This window comes from Somniosus microcephalus, chromosome 11 (genome assembly GCF_052327205.1).
Source record: "Somniosus microcephalus isolate GS21.2 chromosome 11, FLI_Smic_1.0, whole genome shotgun sequence".
Lineage (NCBI taxonomy): Eukaryota > Metazoa > Chordata > Chondrichthyes > Squaliformes > Somniosidae > Somniosus > Somniosus microcephalus.
The window spans coordinates 114,087,210-114,105,855 of record NC_140997.1 but is presented as its reverse complement, the minus strand read 5'-3'; the positions used below and the strand labels follow the sequence as shown (position 1 = coordinate 114,105,855).

Sequence of the window (18,646 nt, the reverse complement as noted above, 5' to 3'; positions counted from 1 at the left end):
GATTTTAGTATCATCTGCAAACTTCTTAATCATACCCACTATATTCAAGTCAAGATCGTTGATATATATCACAAAAAGCAAGGGACCTAGTACTGAGCCCTGCGGAACCCCACTGGAAACAGCCTTCCAGTCACAAAAACACCCATCAACCATTACCCTCCGATCCCTGTCTCCGAGACAGTTTTGAATCCAACTTGACACTTTGCCCTGGATCCCATGGGCTTTTAACTTCGTGACCAGCCTGCCATGTGGAACCTTATCAAAAGCCTTGCTAAAGTCCATATACACGACATCAATCACACTACTCTCATCTACCCTCCTTGTTACCTCCTCAAAAAATTCAATCAATTTTGCCAGACAGGACCTTCCCTTAACAAATTCGTGCTGACTATTTTTGATTACTCTGTGTCTTTCTAAATGAAGATTTATCCTGTCCTTCAGAATTCTTTCCAATAGTTTTCCCACCGAGGTTAGGCTGACTGGCCTGTAATTACTCGGTCCTATCCTTTTCTCCCTTTTTAAACAAGTGTACCACATTAGCAGTCCTCCAGTCCTCCGGCACCACACCTGAAGCCAGAGAGAACTGAAAAATGATGGTCAGGTCCTCTGCTGTTTCCTCTTTTGCTTCACTTAACAGCCTGGGATACATTTCATCCGGGCCTGGGGATTTATCCACTTTTAAAGCTGCTAAACCCCTTAATACTTCCTCTCTCACTATGTTTATTTCATCTAATAAGTCACACTCCTCCCCCGATAGCAATGTCTGCTTCGCCCCTCTCCTTTGTCAAAAGAGACGCAAAGTATTCATTAAGAACCCTACCGACGTCTCCCACCTCTACACACACATTACCCTCATGATCTCTAATAGGCCCTACCCTTTCTTTAGTTATCCTCTTACTCTTAATATATTTATAAAACATCTTTGGGTTTTCCTTGATTTTACTTGCCAAGAATTTTTCATGCTCTCTCTTTGCTTTCCTAATATCCTTTTTAATTGCACCCCTGCACTTTCTGTACTCCTCTAAAGATTCTGGAGTATTTAGCCCTCGGTATCTGTCATACACCTCCCTTTTTTTCTTTATCCCACCCTGTATGTCTCTAGACATCCAGGGGGCTGTAGATTTGTTACTCCCACCATTTTTCTTTAAGGGCAAATGTTTGGTCTGAACCCTCCGGATCTCCTCCTTGAATGCCTCCCACTGCTCTGTGATTAGAGGAATCTCTCCTCCCTGGCGTCTATAGGGATATCGATGAGTGTTTAGGGTCAGTGAAGGGTACTTACGCAGTCTTTGCATGAACCTGTCCAGTTCTCTCACAGTCGTAGATGGTTAAACTCCCCCACACAATCAATCGATTCCCCACCTCGATCGCAACCGTTACAACAGCATGATCTAAATATTAAATAACCAGTGTTAATCAGGACTCTGTGATTTCAATGGTAATAAACAGTGTTAACCAGGATTCTAGGACACTTCAATAGTCGATGGGCGACACAGTCAGCCAGTTCCCATGGAACCGTACCCCCAAAATTAACAATGCCCATGGAATCGTACCCCCAGAATTAACAATGCCCATGGAACTGTACCCCCAGAATTAACAATGCCCATGGGACTGAACCCCCAGAAATAACAATGCCCATGGGGCTGTACCCCCAGAATTAACAATGCCCATGGGGCTGTACCCCCAGAATTAACAATGCCCATGGAACCGTGCCCCCAGAATTAACAATGCCCATGGGGGCTGTACCCCCAGAATTAACAATGCTCATGGAACTGTACCCCCAGAATTAACAATGCTCATGGAACTGTACCCCCAGAATTAACAATGTCCATGGAACCGTACCCCCAGAATTAACAATGCCCGTGGTGCTGTACCCCCATAATTAACAATGCCCATGGGGCTGTACCCCCATAATTAACAATGCCCATGGAACCATACCCCCAGAATGAACAATGCCCATGGGACCGAACCCCCAGAATAAGGGCTGAGTGCTGGAGGCCTGTGTAATATACATCACACTGGGAGATCCAAAGCCCTGAAGCCCAGGGCACTGTTATTATGAGTGTGGTGATAGAGGCTCAATAGATCACTTCGGTTGACACAGGTTTGACCCAGTGAGTTCCCAATCTTGGCCGTGTCAGCAGAGCTGAATGAAGGGTTGGGGGGGTGGGGGGGGGGGGGCGGGGAGGAGACTAACAATCAGCAAAAGCCAGTCGCTAACCCTGATCGAGAGAGAGGGAAGCAGAGCAACAGTGATCCCAGGCTATGCCAACACACCTGCTGACCGAGGTTGGGGAGCCACTGAGTGAGGTCTACTCATGGGCTGAGGGACAGGGGTTCAAATTGGGAGACTCGGCGGGGGGTTGGAAATTAATGTAAAAATTAAAACCCAGCTTCAAACAGGGGGCTCTTATCAAACAATATGTTAGTAACAATGTTCAGCACATCTTTCCCTGCATCTCCCTTGTTCCCTTGTACATTAACTGCCACAGGTCCTCACCAGCCCCATGCCCCCCATTAATCAGCAAAATGGGTTAATCCTCACACTCAGGACGCGATCTTGCCAGCCCTGGGGAGGTGGGACTGCCGGGAAAATGGCAGAATCTGGGAGCGGGTGCCCATCCCGCCCCCAACCCGCCTCCGTGCCGTCTTCCCAGGAGGCGGGTAGCCGACCCGTGCCGGGTCCCATCTCCTCGAGGCAGGAAGGGCATTACAGCCACTTAACTGCCTGTTAACAGCTAGTTAACAGGCAGTTAAGAGGATTATCCCCATTTTTCCAACAGAGGCGCGGGCTTCCCGACGTCGGGAAACCCCGCCAGGGTTACCGAGGCGAGCAGTGGGTCTGCGGGGGTCGGAGGGTTCCAAAATTGCGCTGTGGAGGTAAGTGATGGGTGCAAGTGTGGAAAGGTAAGTATGTGAGGTGAGGGGAAAGTGATAGAAAATATTTACTTACCTTTGTTTCTTCCTGCAGGCTTCAACAGTTGGGGATGCGAAGAGTCTCGCATCTCACCGGCAGAGATGACAGATGGCTGCTGCATTCTCTGATGTAACAATCATTACTTTCTGCTCACAAAAGAGGTTTGATGAGTCTTGAATACAAGAACCCATCAAACAACATAGAATGTCAGTGTTTGACAGCTTCACAGAGCAGTCAAACGATGACAATTCATCTGTCAAATTGACAGCGTGGATTGGCCACAAGTCGATGGAGGCGGGACAACGACCTGACAAGCAGCCGTCCCGCCTCCAACGTGCTCCCATTGGCAAAATCACCCCCTCAAAGACAGCTAGCTCTCCATACCTTTATCCAGCAAGAACGTTGGGTATTTGTCCTTCTGCAGGAAAGGGCAGTGCACCAACTGGGATGGGCTCGATTTATTTTCATACACAGTGGCTGGGGTCTTCTCCCCATTCCCATAAACACAGAAAACTTCTCTCCCCATCAGCTGCGGGACATTCCCGTTGATGGTGATTCCAATGTTCTGTGGCAAAATGAATAGCGCAATCAACAACTTGTATTTATATAGTGCCTTACATAGTAAAACGTCCCAAGGCGCTTCACAGGAGCGTTATAAAACACAATTTCTTACTGAACCACGCAAGAAGATATTAGGGCAGATGATCAAAAGCTTGGTCAAAAAAGGTAGGTTTTTAGTGGCATCTTAAAGGAGGAGAGAGAGGTAGAGAGGTGGAGAGGTTTAGGTAGGGAATTCCAGAGCTTAGGGCCTAGGCAGCTGAAGGAACGGCCATCAATAGCGATTAAATCGGGGATGTACAAGAGGCCAGAATTGGGGGAGCGCAGATATCTCAGAGGGTTGTAAGGCTGGAGGAGGTTACAGGGATAGGGAGGGACGAGGCCATGGAGGGATTTAAAAACAAGGAAGAGAATTTAAAAATTGAGGCATTGTCGAACCGGGAGTCAGTGCAGGTCAGCGAGCACAGGGTGATGGGTGAACGGGACTTGGTGCAAGTTAGGACATGGGCAGCAGAGTTTTGGATGACCTCAAGTTTACGGAGGGGGCAAGATGGGAGGCTGGCCAGGAGTGCGTTGGAGTAGTCAAGTCCAGAGGTAGCAAAGGCATGGATGAGGGTTTCAGCAGCAGATGGGTTGAGGTAGTGGCGGAGACGGGTGATGTTAGAGGTGGAAGTAGGCAGCCTTGGTGATGTAGAGGATATGGGGTCAGAAGCTATGGGGGTGCAGGATTGAAGGAGACTGCAGAGATAGGGAGGGGTGAGGCCATGGAGAGACTAGAACACAAGGATGAGAAATTTTAATTCAAGGCGTTGCCGGATGGGAGCCAATATAGGTCAGCGAGCACAGGGGTAATGGGTGTATAGAACTTAGTGCGAGTTAGGATACCACTGCAGCATCATACTCCTATCAGAGGGCACAGCTTCTAATTGGCTTAGGGCTGACGGATCCAGTTATGGGGAGCAGTCCCTCAGAGAGGGCACAGATACGAATGGGACACACCAGGCGTCTATAGGATAACACATGCCTCCATCCTTTCCACTACTCCAGAGGATTTGGTTTCAGAATTTGTTCTGAGGATGTGGCTGATGCTGGTAAAGCCACAATTATTATTCACCACATTCAATATTGTCCGCAATAATTATGGACCATGTTCACTATTAGTCACATTTATTATGGACCACGGTCTCTATTGGCCAAGTTTATTACTGACCATGTTCACTATTGGATGTGTACACTATTGGCCACATCTATATTGATCAGGTTCTCTATTGGCCAAGTTTATAACTGACCATGTTCACTATTGGCCAAGTTCAGTGGTAGGGGCATTCATTTACCTCTTCAGCTAGTGAATGGTGCCTGCAGGGTATGTTGTCAATATGGCCCTTAAATTTACTCAGCAATTTAAAAAACACTGAAATTCAGATACTGCCATCAGGAGAGCTAGTCCAGCCGAGAACATGACTGGGAAGAAGCAGCAACTGGAGATGATACAGTACCAGTTGGGCCACACTGGCGATGTGGATTTCCGATGGTGCAATGTTCATGCTTGGACACTGTTGTATTCCGGAGCTGAGGCTGGTCCAGAACAAGGGCTCAGTGGAATTGACACAATCCTGCTGCAGAGAACACCTGAGAAACGGTCACAATGTGAGCGACATGGAGCATTCACACACTATACGCGGTGTGAGCGACATGGAGCGACAAGCGCGCTACACGCGGTGTGAGCGACATGGAGCGACACGCGCGCTACACGCGGTGTGAGCGACATGGAGCGACACGCGCGCTACACGCGGTGTGAGCGACACGCGCTGCACGCGGTGTGAGCGACACGCGCTGCACGCGGTGTGAGCGACACGCGCTGCACGCGGTGTGAGCGACACGCTGCACGCGGTGTGAGCGACACAGGCTGCACGCGGTGTGAGCGACACAGGCTGCACGCGGTGTGAGCGACACAGGCTGCACGCGGTGTGAGCGACACAGGCTGCACGCGGTGTGAGCGACACAGGCTGCACGCGGTGTGAGCGACACAGGCTGCACGCGGTGTGAGCGACACACGCTGCACGCGGTGTGAGCGACACACGCTGCACGCGGTGTGAGCGACACACGCTGCACGCGGTGTGAGCGACACACGCGCTACACGCGGTGTGAGCGACACACGCGCTACACGCGGTGTGAGCGACACACGCGCTACACGCGGTGTGAGCGACACACGCGCTACACGCGGTGTGAGCGACACACGCGCTACACGCGGTGTGAGCGACACACGCGCTACACGCGGTGTGAGCGACACACGCGCTACACGCGGTGTGAGCGACACACGCGCTACACGCGGTGTGAGCGACACACGCTACACGCGGTGTGAGCGACACACACGCTACACGCGGTGTGAGCGACACACACGCTACACGCCTTGTGAGCGACACACGCTACACGCGGTGTGAGCGACACACACGCTACACGCGGTGTGAGCGACACACACGCTACACGCGGTGTGAGCGACACACGCTACACGGTGTGAGCGACACACGCTACACGCGGTGTGAGCGACACACGCTACACGCGGTGTGAGCGACACACGCTACACGCGGTGTGAGCGACACACGCTACACGCGGTGTGAGCGACACGCTACACACGGTGTGAGCGACACACGCTACACACGGTGTGAACGACACACGCTACACACGGTGTGAGCGACACACGCTACACACGGTGTGAGCGACACACGCTACACACGGTGTGAGCGACACACGCTACACACGGTGTGAGCGACACACGCTACACACGGTGAGCGACACACACGCTACACACGGTGTGAGCGACACACACGCTACACACGGTGTGAGCGACACACACGCTACACACGGTGTGAGCGACACACACGCTACACACGGTGTGAGCGACACACACGTTACACACGGTGTGAGCGACACACACGCTACACACGGTGTGAGCGACACACACGCTACACACGGTGTGAGCGACACACACGCTACACACGGTGTGAGCGACACACGCTACACACGGTGTGAGCGACACACGCTACACACGGTGTGAGCGACACACGCTACACACGGTGTGAGCGACACACGCTACACACGGTGTGAGCGACACACACGCTACACACGGTGTGAGCGACACACACGCTACACACGCTGTGAGCGACACACACGCTATACACAGCAGTGTGAGCAGAGTCTGCTCATGTGACAGAATAACAAAAGTTTTGTGCTGTGTATAGTGTGTCAATGACCCAGTTCAGATTTTGATTCCGTCCACTCTGAAGTCGGCTGGATGTGGCACTACCCATTCGATCCCCACCATCCTGGGAACCCTCCGAGTTTCTGTTGTGAGGCTTTCAGCCTGTGGGTTTAGCGGAGGGGTAGTGTCACTTTAATGTGAACCAGTGCTCATCCCACAGCAGAGGGCAAAGCGAAACACTTGGTGATGACAGGGGATGGGGAAGTGAAAACACATATTCGCGTGACCTGTGCATGTCTTTACCCAGGGTCACACATCCATGTAATTTGGAGCAAGCTTTTTATCACGTTTTAGAAAGACATACAGCACGATTTCCTTCCTCGTTCTTCCTCAGTCAGTCTCCCTCTGACTACAGTGCCTGAGAAAACAGGATGTAGAAGGACTGAAGATTTCTGCCAACGCTACTCTATAGCGGTCACTCAGGGTTGGGGGATGGGGGAGCGGGTTGCAAGTGGTCCATGGATGACTGGGCCTCTGATTCCCCTCCCTCACTGTGAGTCAATGTCCCCACGTAGTGACATAATGAGACTGGGAACTGAGAGCTTCTTGTGGGCATGAGCCCCCAATTTCCATTCCATTCCATTACCTGTTGGCGCTCCATTAATCCACCAAGCTCACTGTCCCACGAGTCACCAGCCCTTTGAGTCTAATTGATACCGGGGCTAAAAGGTTAAATTATGAGGACAGGTTGCATAGACTGGGCTTGTAATCCCGAGTGCAGAAGATTGAGGGCTGAGCTAATCAAGGTGCTTAAGATATTCGAAGGAGTTGATAGGGTAGATCGAGAGAAACAATTTCCTCTGGTGGGGGAATCCAGAAGGGGGCATAACCTTAAAATTAGAGCTAGGCTGTTCAGAGGTGAGGTCAGGAAGTGCTTCTTCACACAAAGTGTAGTGGAAATCTTGAACTCACTCCCTCATAAACTGTAGATGCTGGGGGTCCAATTGAAAATTTCAAAATTGAGATCACAATATTCTTACCCAACAAAAATATAAAGTGACATGGAGCAAAGGTGGATAAATGGAGTTCAGATACAGATCAGTCATGATCTAACTGAATGGTGGAACAGGCTTGAGGGGCTGAATGGCGTACTCTGGTTCCTCGGTTCCTGATTGGTTTCATACCTGCTCTCCAAGGTGCACCATCCACAATGGGCATCATCTGCTCCTAGGCACTCCCGACAGGACTGGTACTGATCACAGGTGGCAACTTTCACCCTGCTGACCTGTGAAAAGCAAGAGCAAAAAACTGAGGGCTTGGTTGGCGAGACCCCCATCGGACAGGATCACCCCATCACTCAATGAACAGGAGAGATGGCCAATGGGAGATCCCCAGGAGACAGGATCACCCCAACAATCAATGAGAACTCAAATGGAAAGTAAAGCCACTACCAGCTGTGGGGAGGGTGATATCTCAAAGCAGGCTGAGGTCCGCTTGCTGACAATGGGAGAGCTGTCCTAGGTGAAAAGAGGCCAGCAACTTCTATCACGTGTGACTGAGGGACACTGAGTAGATGCCAGAATGAGTCACTCACTGCGGGTATCACAGCGTGGACAGACAAATGGAAGGAGAGTTGGGAAAGGGTCAATCTGGGCACGGTGCAGTGGGAATGAAGAATAAAAACAAGTCAGTGGAGACTGTGCAGGCCTTTCTGTCAGATACCCGGGAGTGGTTTACAGGCTGGAATCTAATCCGGGGTTCAGGGCATTTATATATAGAATACCAGATCCCCAGGAGTGGTTTACAGGCTGGAATCTAATCCAGGGGTTCAGGGCATTTATATATAGAATACCAGATCCCCAGGAGTGGTTTACAGGCTGGAATCTAATGGAGGGGTTCAGGGCATTTATATATAGAATACCAGATCCCCGGGAGTGAGTTACAGGCTGGAATCTAATCCAGGGGTTCAGGGCATTTATATATAGAATACCAGATCCCCGGGAGTGGTTTACGGCTGGAATCTAATCCAGGGGTTCAGGGCATTTATATATAGAATACCAGATCCCCGGGAGTGAGTTACAGGCTGGAATCTAATCCAGGGGTTCAGGGCATTTATATATAGAATACCAGATCCCCGGGAGTGGTTTACAGGCTGGAATCTAATGGAGGGGTTCGGGGCATTTATATATAGAATACCAGATACCCGGGAGTGAGTTACAGGCTGGAATCTAATCCAGGGGTTCAGGGCATTTATATATAGAATACCAGATCCCCAGGAGTGGTTTACAGGCTGGAATCTAATGGAGGGTTTCGGGGCATTTATATATAGAATACCAGATACCCGGGAATGGTTTACAGGCTGGAATCTAATCCAGGGGTTCGGGGCATTTATATATAGAATACCAGATCCCCAGGAGTGGTTTACAGGCTGGAATCTAATGGAGGGGTTCAGGGCATTTATATATAGAATACCAGATACCCGGGAGTGGTTTACAGGCTGGAATCTAATGGAGGGGTTCGGGGCATTTATATATAGAATACCAGATCCCCGGGAGTGGTTTACAGGCTGGAATCTAATGGAGGGGTTCGGGGCATTTATATATATAATACCAGATCCCCGGGAGTGAGTTACAGGCTGGAATCTAATCCAGGGGTTCAGGGCATTTATATATAGAATACCAGATACCCGGGAGTGGTTTAAAGGCTGGAATCTAATGGAGGGGTTCGGGGCATTTATATATAGAATACCAGATCCCCGGGAGTGGTTTACAGGCTGGAATCTAATGGAGGGGTTCGGGGCATTTATATATAGAATACCAGATCCCCGGGAGTGAGTTGCAGGCTGGAATCTAATCCAGGGGTTCAGGGCATTTATATATAGAATACCAGATACCCGGGAGTGGTTTAAAGGCTGGAATCTAATCGAGGGGTTCGGGGCATTTATATATAGAGTACCAGATACCCGGGAGTGAGTTACAGGCTGGAATCTAATCGAGGGGTTCAGATAACGCTTTATCAGCTGTTGCTGTAGTGTACACTATGACAGTTTTGTGTGGTTGTTCACTGTGTTTTATTTGGCTAACACTCTCAGCACGGATACGAACCAGCTGTGTACTCCAAGTCACTGACATATCTGGACTGCACACAAGTGGATTAGGACGTATGAGGTCATTACTGCCGGTCCCCTGGGGCGATGAGCTGGGGCAATCCAACTACCCATTGCTAATGATCACGAGGTGAAGCAGAGCAAACAACACAAGCTCAAATTGCTGAGATCTACCATTCATATCTGGTCAGTGACACGTAACATTGAACTGGTTGTGGTGTCTACCTGTGAACACTCGCTGGTGAGTCTGTACCTGTGAACACTCGCTGGTGAGTCTGTACCTGTGAACACTCGCTGGTGAGTCTGTACCTGTGAACACTCGCTGGAGTGTCTGTACCTGTGAACACTCGCTGGTGAGTCTGTACCTGTGAACACTCGCTGGTGAGTCTGTACCTGTGAACACTCGCTAGTGAGTCTGTACCTGTGAACACTCGCTAGTGAGTCTGTACCTGTGAACACTCGCTGGTGAGTCCGTACCTGTGAACACTCGCTGGTGAGTCTGTGAACATTGGCTGGTGAGTCTGTACCTGTGAACACTGGCTGGTGAGTCTGTACCTGAGAACACTCGTTGGTGAGTCTGTACCTGTGAACACTCGCGAGTGTGTCTGTGAACACTCACTGGTGTAACATAGAACATAGAAGATTGGAGCAGGAGTAGGCCTTTCGGCCCCTCGAGCCTGCTCTGCTATTCAATGAGATCATGGCCGATCATCCAAATTCAGTACCCTGTCCCTGCCTTCTCCCCATATCCCTTGATCCCTTTAGCCTCAAGAAATATATCCAACTCTTTCTTGGATATATTTAATAAACTGGCCTCCACTGCACTCTGTGGCAGAGAATTCCACAGGTTCACCACTCTCTGGGTGAGAAATTCCTCCTCATTTCAGTCCTAAATGGCTTACCCCTTATCCTTAGACTGTGACCCCTGGTTCTGGACTCCCCGGCCATCGGAAACATCCTTCCTGCATCTAGTCTGTCCAGGCTTGACAGAATTTTATAGGTTTCGATGAGATCCCCTCTCAATCTTCTAAACTCCAGCGAGTATAAGCCCAATGGACACAATCTCTCCTCGTACGTCATTCCTGCCATCCCAGGTATCAGCCTGGTGAACCTTTGCTGAACTCCTTCCATGGCAAGAACATCCTTCCTCAGATAAGGTGACCAAAACTGCACACAATACTCAAGGTGCGGTTTCACCAAGGCCCTGCACAGCTGCAGCAAGACATCCTTGTTCCTGTACTCGAACCCTCTTGCTACGAAGGCCAACATACCATTTGCCTTCATAACCGCCTGCTGCACCTGCATGCTTACCTTCAGCGACTGGTGCACAAGAACACCCAGGTCTCTTTGCACTTCCCCTTCTCCCAATCTATTGCCATTCAAATAATAGTCTGCCTTCCTGTTTTTGCCACCAAAGTGGATAACCTCACATTTATCCACATGATATAGTGCATTTGCCATGTTTCTGCCCAATCACCCAACCTGTCCAAATCGTACTGGAGTTTCACGACATCCTCCTCACAGCATACCCTCCCACCCAGCTTTGTGTCATCTGCAAATTTGGAGATATTACATCCAATTCCCTCGTCCAGATCATTAATATATATTGTGAACAGCTGAGGTCCTAGGACCGATCCTGGCGGTACCCCACTAGTCACTGCCTGCCACTCGGAAAATGACGCTTTTATTCCAACTCTTTGCTTTCTATCCGCCAACCAGTTCTCTATCGAAGCCAATACCTTGCCCCCAATCCCATGTGCCTTAATTTTGCACGCTAATCTCTTATGCAGGACCTTATCAAAAGCCTTCTGAAAGTCCAAATACACAACATCCACTGCTTCTCCCTTATCTATTTTACCAGTTACATCCTCAAAAAATTCCAGTAGATTAGTCAAGCACGATTTACCTTTTGTAAATCCATGTTGACTTTGTCTGATCCTGTCACTGCTTTCCAAGTGCTCTGCTATTACATCTTTTATAATGGACTCTAGCATTTTCCCCACTACCGATGTCAGGCTTACCAGTCTATAATTCCCCGCTTTTTCCCTACCAGCTTTTTTGAATAGTGGGGTAACATTAGCTACCCTCCAATCCATGGGTACTGTTCCAGAGTCTATCGAGTTCTGGAAGATGACCAGCAATGCATCTATTATTTCTAGGGCCACTTCCTTAAGTACCTTCGGATATAGATTATCAGGCCCTGGGGGTTTATCGGCCTTCAGTCCCATCAATTTTCCTAACACCATTTCCCTACAAATACTGATTTCTTTCAGTTCCACCCTTTCATCAGACCCTATGTTCCCTGGCATCTCTGGGAGGTTATTTGTGTCCTCCTTTGTGAAGACAGAACCAAAATATGTATTTAGTTGTTTTTCCATTTCTTTGTTCCCCATTATAATTTCCCCTGATTCTGACTGCAAGGGACCTCCTTTGTTGAATCCTAAATTGCTCCCAATCCTCAGGATTATTGCTTTTTCTGGCCAATTTATATGTCCTCTCATTGGATCTTATGCTATCCCTAATTTCCCTTGTTAGCCACAGTTGAGTCACCTTTTTTGTTTTATTTATATGCCAAACAGGGATGAACAAATTCTGTAGTTCATCCATTCGGTCTTTGAATGTTTGCCATTGCCTATCCACCGTCAATGCTTTGAGTGACATTCCCCAATCAATCCTACCCAACTCGCTCCTCAGACCATCGTAGTTTCCTTTATTTAAATTTAGGACCCTAGTCTCTGAGTCAACTACTTCATTCTCCATCTTAATGAAGAATTCGATCATATTATGATCGCTCCGACCCAAGGGGCCTCGTACAACAAGATTGCTAATTAATCCTTTCTCGTTACATAATACCCAGTCTAAGATGGCCTGATCTCTGGTTGGTTCCTCGACATATTGGTCCAGGAAACCATCCCGTAAACACTCCAGGAATTCCTCCTCCACAGTATTGTTACTAATTTGGTTAGCCCAATCTATATGTAGATTAAAGTCACCCATGATGACTGCTGTGCCCTCATTGCACGCTTTTTTAATTTCCCTTTTAATGCCATCCCCAACCTCCGCCTTACTGTCTCAACTGTGAAGGTGGGAAGTCCATATATGTAGCCATGAAACTTTTCTAGTCCAACTACCAAGCCTAGACATTCCTTTTCAATCTGGGCGTATCGACACTCAGTATTAGTCATAGACCTGGATGCATAGGCAACAGGCTTCCAATCTTCACCCTCTGCTTGTAGCAAGACCGCACCTAGGCCATCTTTTGATGCATCCGTTGACACTTTGATTCTTTTTGTTGGGTCAAAGAAGGTTTTTGTTGGGTCAAAGGTGGTGAGTACAGGTGTGGTTGTCAGCACTGTTTTGAGGTTTATCCACTCTTGTTCATGTCTTTCTGTCTATGCGAACTCATTTGTTTTATGTAGCAGGTCTCGCAGACAGGCTGTCTTGGCTGACAAGTTAGGAATGAACGTTCCAATGAAGTTTATCATCCCCATGATGTGTAGCACTCCTTTTTTGTCAGTGGGTCGGGGCATTTTGAGTATGGCGTTTACTTTTTCCATATCTGGCTCTATTCCTTTACCAGATAGATTATCTCCTAGGAAAGTGACTTCCTGGACGCCAAACTGACACTTGGCTTTGTTGAGCTTCAGTCCATTCCGACGTATGCTCTGTAGCACTTTAGTCAGTCTCTCATTGTGTTCTTTCAGTGTGGAGCCCCAGATGATGATGTCATCAACATAGACCCGAACTCCTTCCAGACCTTCAATTATGTGTTCCATCGCTCTATGAAAGATTTCAGATGCAGATATTATCCCGAAAGGCATTCTGAGGAAACAATACCTGCCAAATGGTGTGTTAAAGGTACAGTATTTGGTGCTCTCTTCATCCAGTTTTAGTTGCCAAACTCCTTGTGAGGCATCGAGCTTTGTAAAGTATCTGGCACCTGACATTTCACTGGTGAGTTCTTCTCGCTTGGGAATCTGGTAGTGTTCACGTTTTATGTTTGCATTTAAGTCCTTTGGATCCATGCATATTCTTAGATCATTGTTCTTTTTCTTTACACATACCATGGAGTTAACCCAGTCTGTTGGCTCTTCGACTTTCCTGATGACTCCTAGTGTGGTCATTCTGTCCAGTTCATTCTTGAGCCGGTCACGCAGGGGTGCTGGAACTCTTCGTGGCGCATGTACCACTGGCTGAGCATTCTCCTTTAGCTGGATCTTGTATGTGAATGGTAGAACTCCAAATCCTTTGAACACATCCTGGAAATTATTTACTACAGAATCCACCGAGTCATCTGGTCTGCTTATGGCACAGTTTATACGGTAGACTCTCTTGACCAGTTCTAAGTCCTCACAAGCTTTGTCACCCAGTAGTGAATCAAGTCCTTCAGCCACAACAGAAAACATGAGATGATGCACTTTGTCTTTGACTGTCACTTTAAGTCTGCATACACCTAAGCTATCTATTTTCTGTCCATTATAGTCCTTCAGTAGCACTGACCTTTTCTGTATTTTGGGCTTTTCTTTCATATTGTTGATGTCACTCATACTGATTAAGTTTGCTTTTGCCCCAGTGTCTAGTTTCAATGTAACTAATGCTCCATTTATCTGCAGTGGGATCATCCATTTGTCCTCTTTTACTGCATTAACTTTATGTTCAGCATTGTTAATTCCTGAGGGCTGCACATTTTCTGTATCCTTTTTGATATTGTCATGACACCATTCCTACAAAACATGTCTCACTTAAATCAGTGTCCTCAATTACATTAACTCGTTGCCCTTTCTTAGTTTTTACTTTTGAAAAGCATTGTTTGGCAAAGTGATTCTTTCCATGACATTTTGTGCACATTTTTCCAAACGCTGGGCATTGTTTTAACTGGTGTTTGTAACCACAGCGTTTACAATTAAAAATTCCTTCCTCTGATTGCTTTTCATTTCTGTTCTGCCCATGTTTCTTCCCCTTGTAGGACACAGCACTGTCAGCAGCACTTACTGCAATCACATCATCATTGATTTCACTGAAAGTCTTGGCATGCTTTTGAGCTAGCTCGCTAGCTTGGCATATTTTCACAGCAATTTCCAATGTTAATTCGGTTTCTCTCAACAGAGGTTCCCTGACATTTTTATCATGAATACCAAACACAATCTGCTCACGAATCATGGATGCTTTCAGCTCAGAGAAATTACATGTCTGTGCTTTCAGTTTCAGATCAGTCAAAAAGCTATCAAAAGTCTCATTTTGCTGCTGTATCCGAGAACGGAAGATGTACCTCTCATAGGTTTCATTCTTTTTGGGAGAACAATGTGTATCAAACTTCTTTAGCACATCGTCTAATTTTTCTCTGTTCTCCTCTGGATTAAATACAAATGTATTAAATACCTCTATTGCCTGTGGGCCTGCAACCATGAGCAGCAACGCTATTTTCCTCGCATCTGGCTTCGTACCGTACCCGATGCCAGCAATGTAGAGTTTGAATTGTTGTTTAAAAGTCTGCCAATTGTAGTCGACATTTCCTGTGAGTTTCAAACGCTCTGTTGGCTTCAAATTCTCCATGTCGCGTTGCACAATATTCAGCAGATCTTACCAATCCTGGTACCATGTTATGTTCATTAATAACTAGTCGTTTTTATTATGAACAGCTAGCTTTTGCTAGACACTTTATTGAGCACATGTGGACTAGGTACAGTATCTGTAGAGGCCTCCATCTTGACTGCTGCCTTGTGGGTAGCCTAGTGCATCCTGGGTAGCCCACTCTTATATATATACAGCACCACCTAGTGTACCATTCCAGAATGACAGGTTACTAATCATTACACCAACCAAATCATATTCGTTTACCTCTATTTGCGCAGCCAATTCATCCACCTTATTACGAATGCTCCTCGCATTAAGACACAAAGCCTTCAGGTTTGTTTTTTTAACGCTCTTAGACCTATTAGAATTATTATTTACTGTGGCCACGTTTGATTTAAACCGTTGATTTCTCTGACTGCCACTTTTGTTTTTCTCCTTCCTATCTTTTGCTTTTATCCTTGTTTCCCTTTCCTCTGTCTCCCTGCTCAGGTTCCCAACCCCGAGTCTGTACCTGCGAACGCTCGCTGGCGCGCCCGCGCCTGCGAACACTGGCTGGCGCGCCTGCGAACACTGGCTGGCGCGCCTGCGAACACTGGCTGGCGCGCCTGCGAACACTGGCTGGCGCGCCTGCGAACACTCGCTGGCGCGTCTGCGAACACTGGCTGGTGTGTCCGTACCTGTGAACACTGGCTGGTGTGTCCGTACCTGTGAACACTGGCTGGTGTGTCCGTACCTGTGAACACTGGCTGGTGTGTCCGTACCTGTGAACACTGGCTGGTGTGTCTGTACCTGTGAACACTGGCTGGTGTGTCCGTACCTGTGAACACTGGCTGGTGTGTCTCTGAACACTGGCTGGTGTGTCTCTGAACACTGGCTGGTGTGTCTCTGAACACTGGCTGGTGTGTCTCTGAACACTGGCTGGTGTGTCTCTGAACACTGGCTGGTGTGTCTCTGAACACTGGCTGGTGTGTCTCTGAACACTGGTTGGTGTGTCTCTGAACACTGGCTGGTGTGTCTCTGAACACTGGCTGGTGTGTCTCTGAACACTGGCTGGTGTGTCTGTGAACACTGGCTGGTGTGTCTGTGAACACAATGTGGTGTGTCTGTGAACACTCGCTGGTGTGTCTGTACCTGTGAACACTGGCTGGTGTGTCCGTACCTGTGAACACTGGCTGGTGTGTCTCTGAACACTGGCTGGTGTGTCTCTGAACACTGGCTGGTGTGTCTCTGAACACTGGCTGGTGTGTCTCTGAACACTGGCTGGTGTGTCTCTGAACACTGGCTGGTGTGTCTCTGAACACTGGCTGGTGTGTCTCTGAACACTGGTTGGTGTGTCTCTGAACACTGGCTGGTGTGTCTCTGAACACTGGCTGGTGTGTCTCTGAACACTGGCTGGTGTGTCTGTGAACACTGGCTGGTGTGTCTGTGAACACTGGCTGGTGTGTCTGTGAACACTCGCTGGTGTGTCTGTACCTGTGAACACTCGCTGGTGTGTCTGTACCTGTGAACACTCGCTGGAGTGTCTTTACCTGTGAACACTCGCTGGTGTGTCTGTACCTGTGAACACTCGCTGGTGTGTCTGTACCTGTGAACACTCGCTGGAGTGTCTTTACCTGTGAACACTCGCTGGTGTGTCTGTACCTGTGAACACTCGCTGGAGTGTCTTTACCTGTGAACACTCGCTGGTGTGTCTGTACCTGTGAACACTCGCTGGTGAGTCTGTACCTGTGAACACTCGCTGGTGAGTCTGTACCTGTGAACACTCGCTGGTGAGTCTGTACCTGTGAACACTCGCTGGTGAGTCTGTACCTGTGAACACTCGCTGGTGTGACACCGTGAGCAATATCTGAGGGTACAGACCATAGATCAATTCATCAACAGCAGGTCTCCCCTGACACACCTACATCCAACTTAAAAGAAGGGGGATGCTGTAGTTGGGGTTTAAACGCTGCACTCACCTGGTAAGTAGACATCACATAAAGATAGGTCTCATCCACTGGGTCGAAATGCATGATGTGATGGACGGGTTCTCCTGGTGCCACTGAAAGCAGTTCTCTCTTCCCAATCGACATGTCACTGCGTAGGTTTAGCTGGAAGGATGGTGTCAGATGGTCAGAACAGGTACTGACAATTCAATAGTGTTACATCCTTCCATCAGTCCCAGTTAATTATGACACATTAGTGTCCGATTACCGAATGATCGATTAAATTAGGAAATCAATAATGTGCCTCCAACATACAGCGAAAACCAGGAGCCACCAGAATGGTACAAGGGCCCGAGCCTGGTCACAGCACGGAGAGAGCAAGGGCCCGAGCCTGGTAACAATACGGAGAGAGCAAGGGCCCGAGCCTGGTCACAGCACGGAGAGAGCAAGGGCCCGAGCCTGGTCACAGCACGGAGTGAGCAAGGGGCCCGAGCCTGGTCACAGCACGGAGAGAGCAAGGGCCCGAGCCTGCTCACAGCACGGAGTGAGCAAGGGGCCCGAGCCTGGTCACAGCATGGAGTGAGCAAGGGGCCCGAGCCTGGTCACAATACAGAGAGAGCAAGGGCCCGAGCCTGGTCACAATACAGAGAGCGCAAGGGCCCGAGCCTGGTCACAGCAGAGAGAGAGCAAGGGCCCGAGCCTGGTCACAGCACGGAGTGAGCAAGGTGCCCGAGCCTGGTCACAGCACGGAGTGAGCAAGGTGCCCGAGCCTGGTCACAGCACGGAGTGAGCAAGGGCCCGAGCCTGGTCACAGCACAGAGTGAGCAAGGGCCCGAGCCTGGTCACAGCATGGAGTGAGCAAATGGGGCCTGAGCCTGGTCACAGCACGGAGTGAGCAAGGGCCCGAGCCTGGTCACAGCACGGAGTGAGCAAGGGCCCAAGCCTGGTCACAGCACGGAGTGAGCAAATGGGGCCTGAGCCTGGTCACAGCATGGAGTGAGCAAGGGCCCGAGCCTGGTCACAACACGGAGTGAGCAAGGGGCCCGAGCCTGGTCACAGCACGGAGTGAGCAAGGGCCCGAGCCTGGTCACAGCACGGAGTGAGCAAGGGTCCGAGCCTGGTCACAGCACGGAGTGAGCAAGGGCCCAAGCCTGGTCACAGCACGGAGTGAGCAAATGGGGCCTGAGCCTGGTCACAGCACGGAGTGAGCAAGGGCCCGAGCCTGGTCACAGCACGGAGTGAGCAAGGGCCCGAGCCTGGTCACAGCACAGAGTGAGCAAGGGGCCCGAGCCTGGTCACAGCACGGAGTGAGCAAGGGCCCGAGCCTGGTCACAGCACGGAGAGAGCAAGGGCCTGAACCTGGTCAC

The 18,646-nt window shown here is 49.2% G+C and overlaps 1 protein-coding gene across 1 annotated transcript in view; it reads right to left on the bottom strand.

Annotated features, from left to right (window-relative positions):
* Positions 1-17,440, bottom strand: part of plxnd1 (plexin D1) — a 447,766-nt gene extending 430,326 nt beyond the window's left edge. The window contains exons 1-5 of the mRNA XM_086001196.1: positions 17,313-17,440; positions 7,859-7,959; positions 4,972-5,104; positions 3,302-3,482; positions 1,283-1,391 (exon numbers count right to left, since the gene is read on the bottom strand). Coding sequence (XP_085857322.1) covers positions 1,283-1,391; positions 3,302-3,482; positions 4,972-5,104; positions 7,859-7,959; positions 17,313-17,426 — 638 coding nt within the window. The 5' untranslated portion in view covers positions 17,427-17,440. The remainder of the gene's footprint in view (positions 1-1,282; positions 1,392-3,301; positions 3,483-4,971; positions 5,105-7,858; positions 7,960-17,312) is intronic.
* Positions 17,441-18,646: the final 1,206 nt, after the last annotated feature.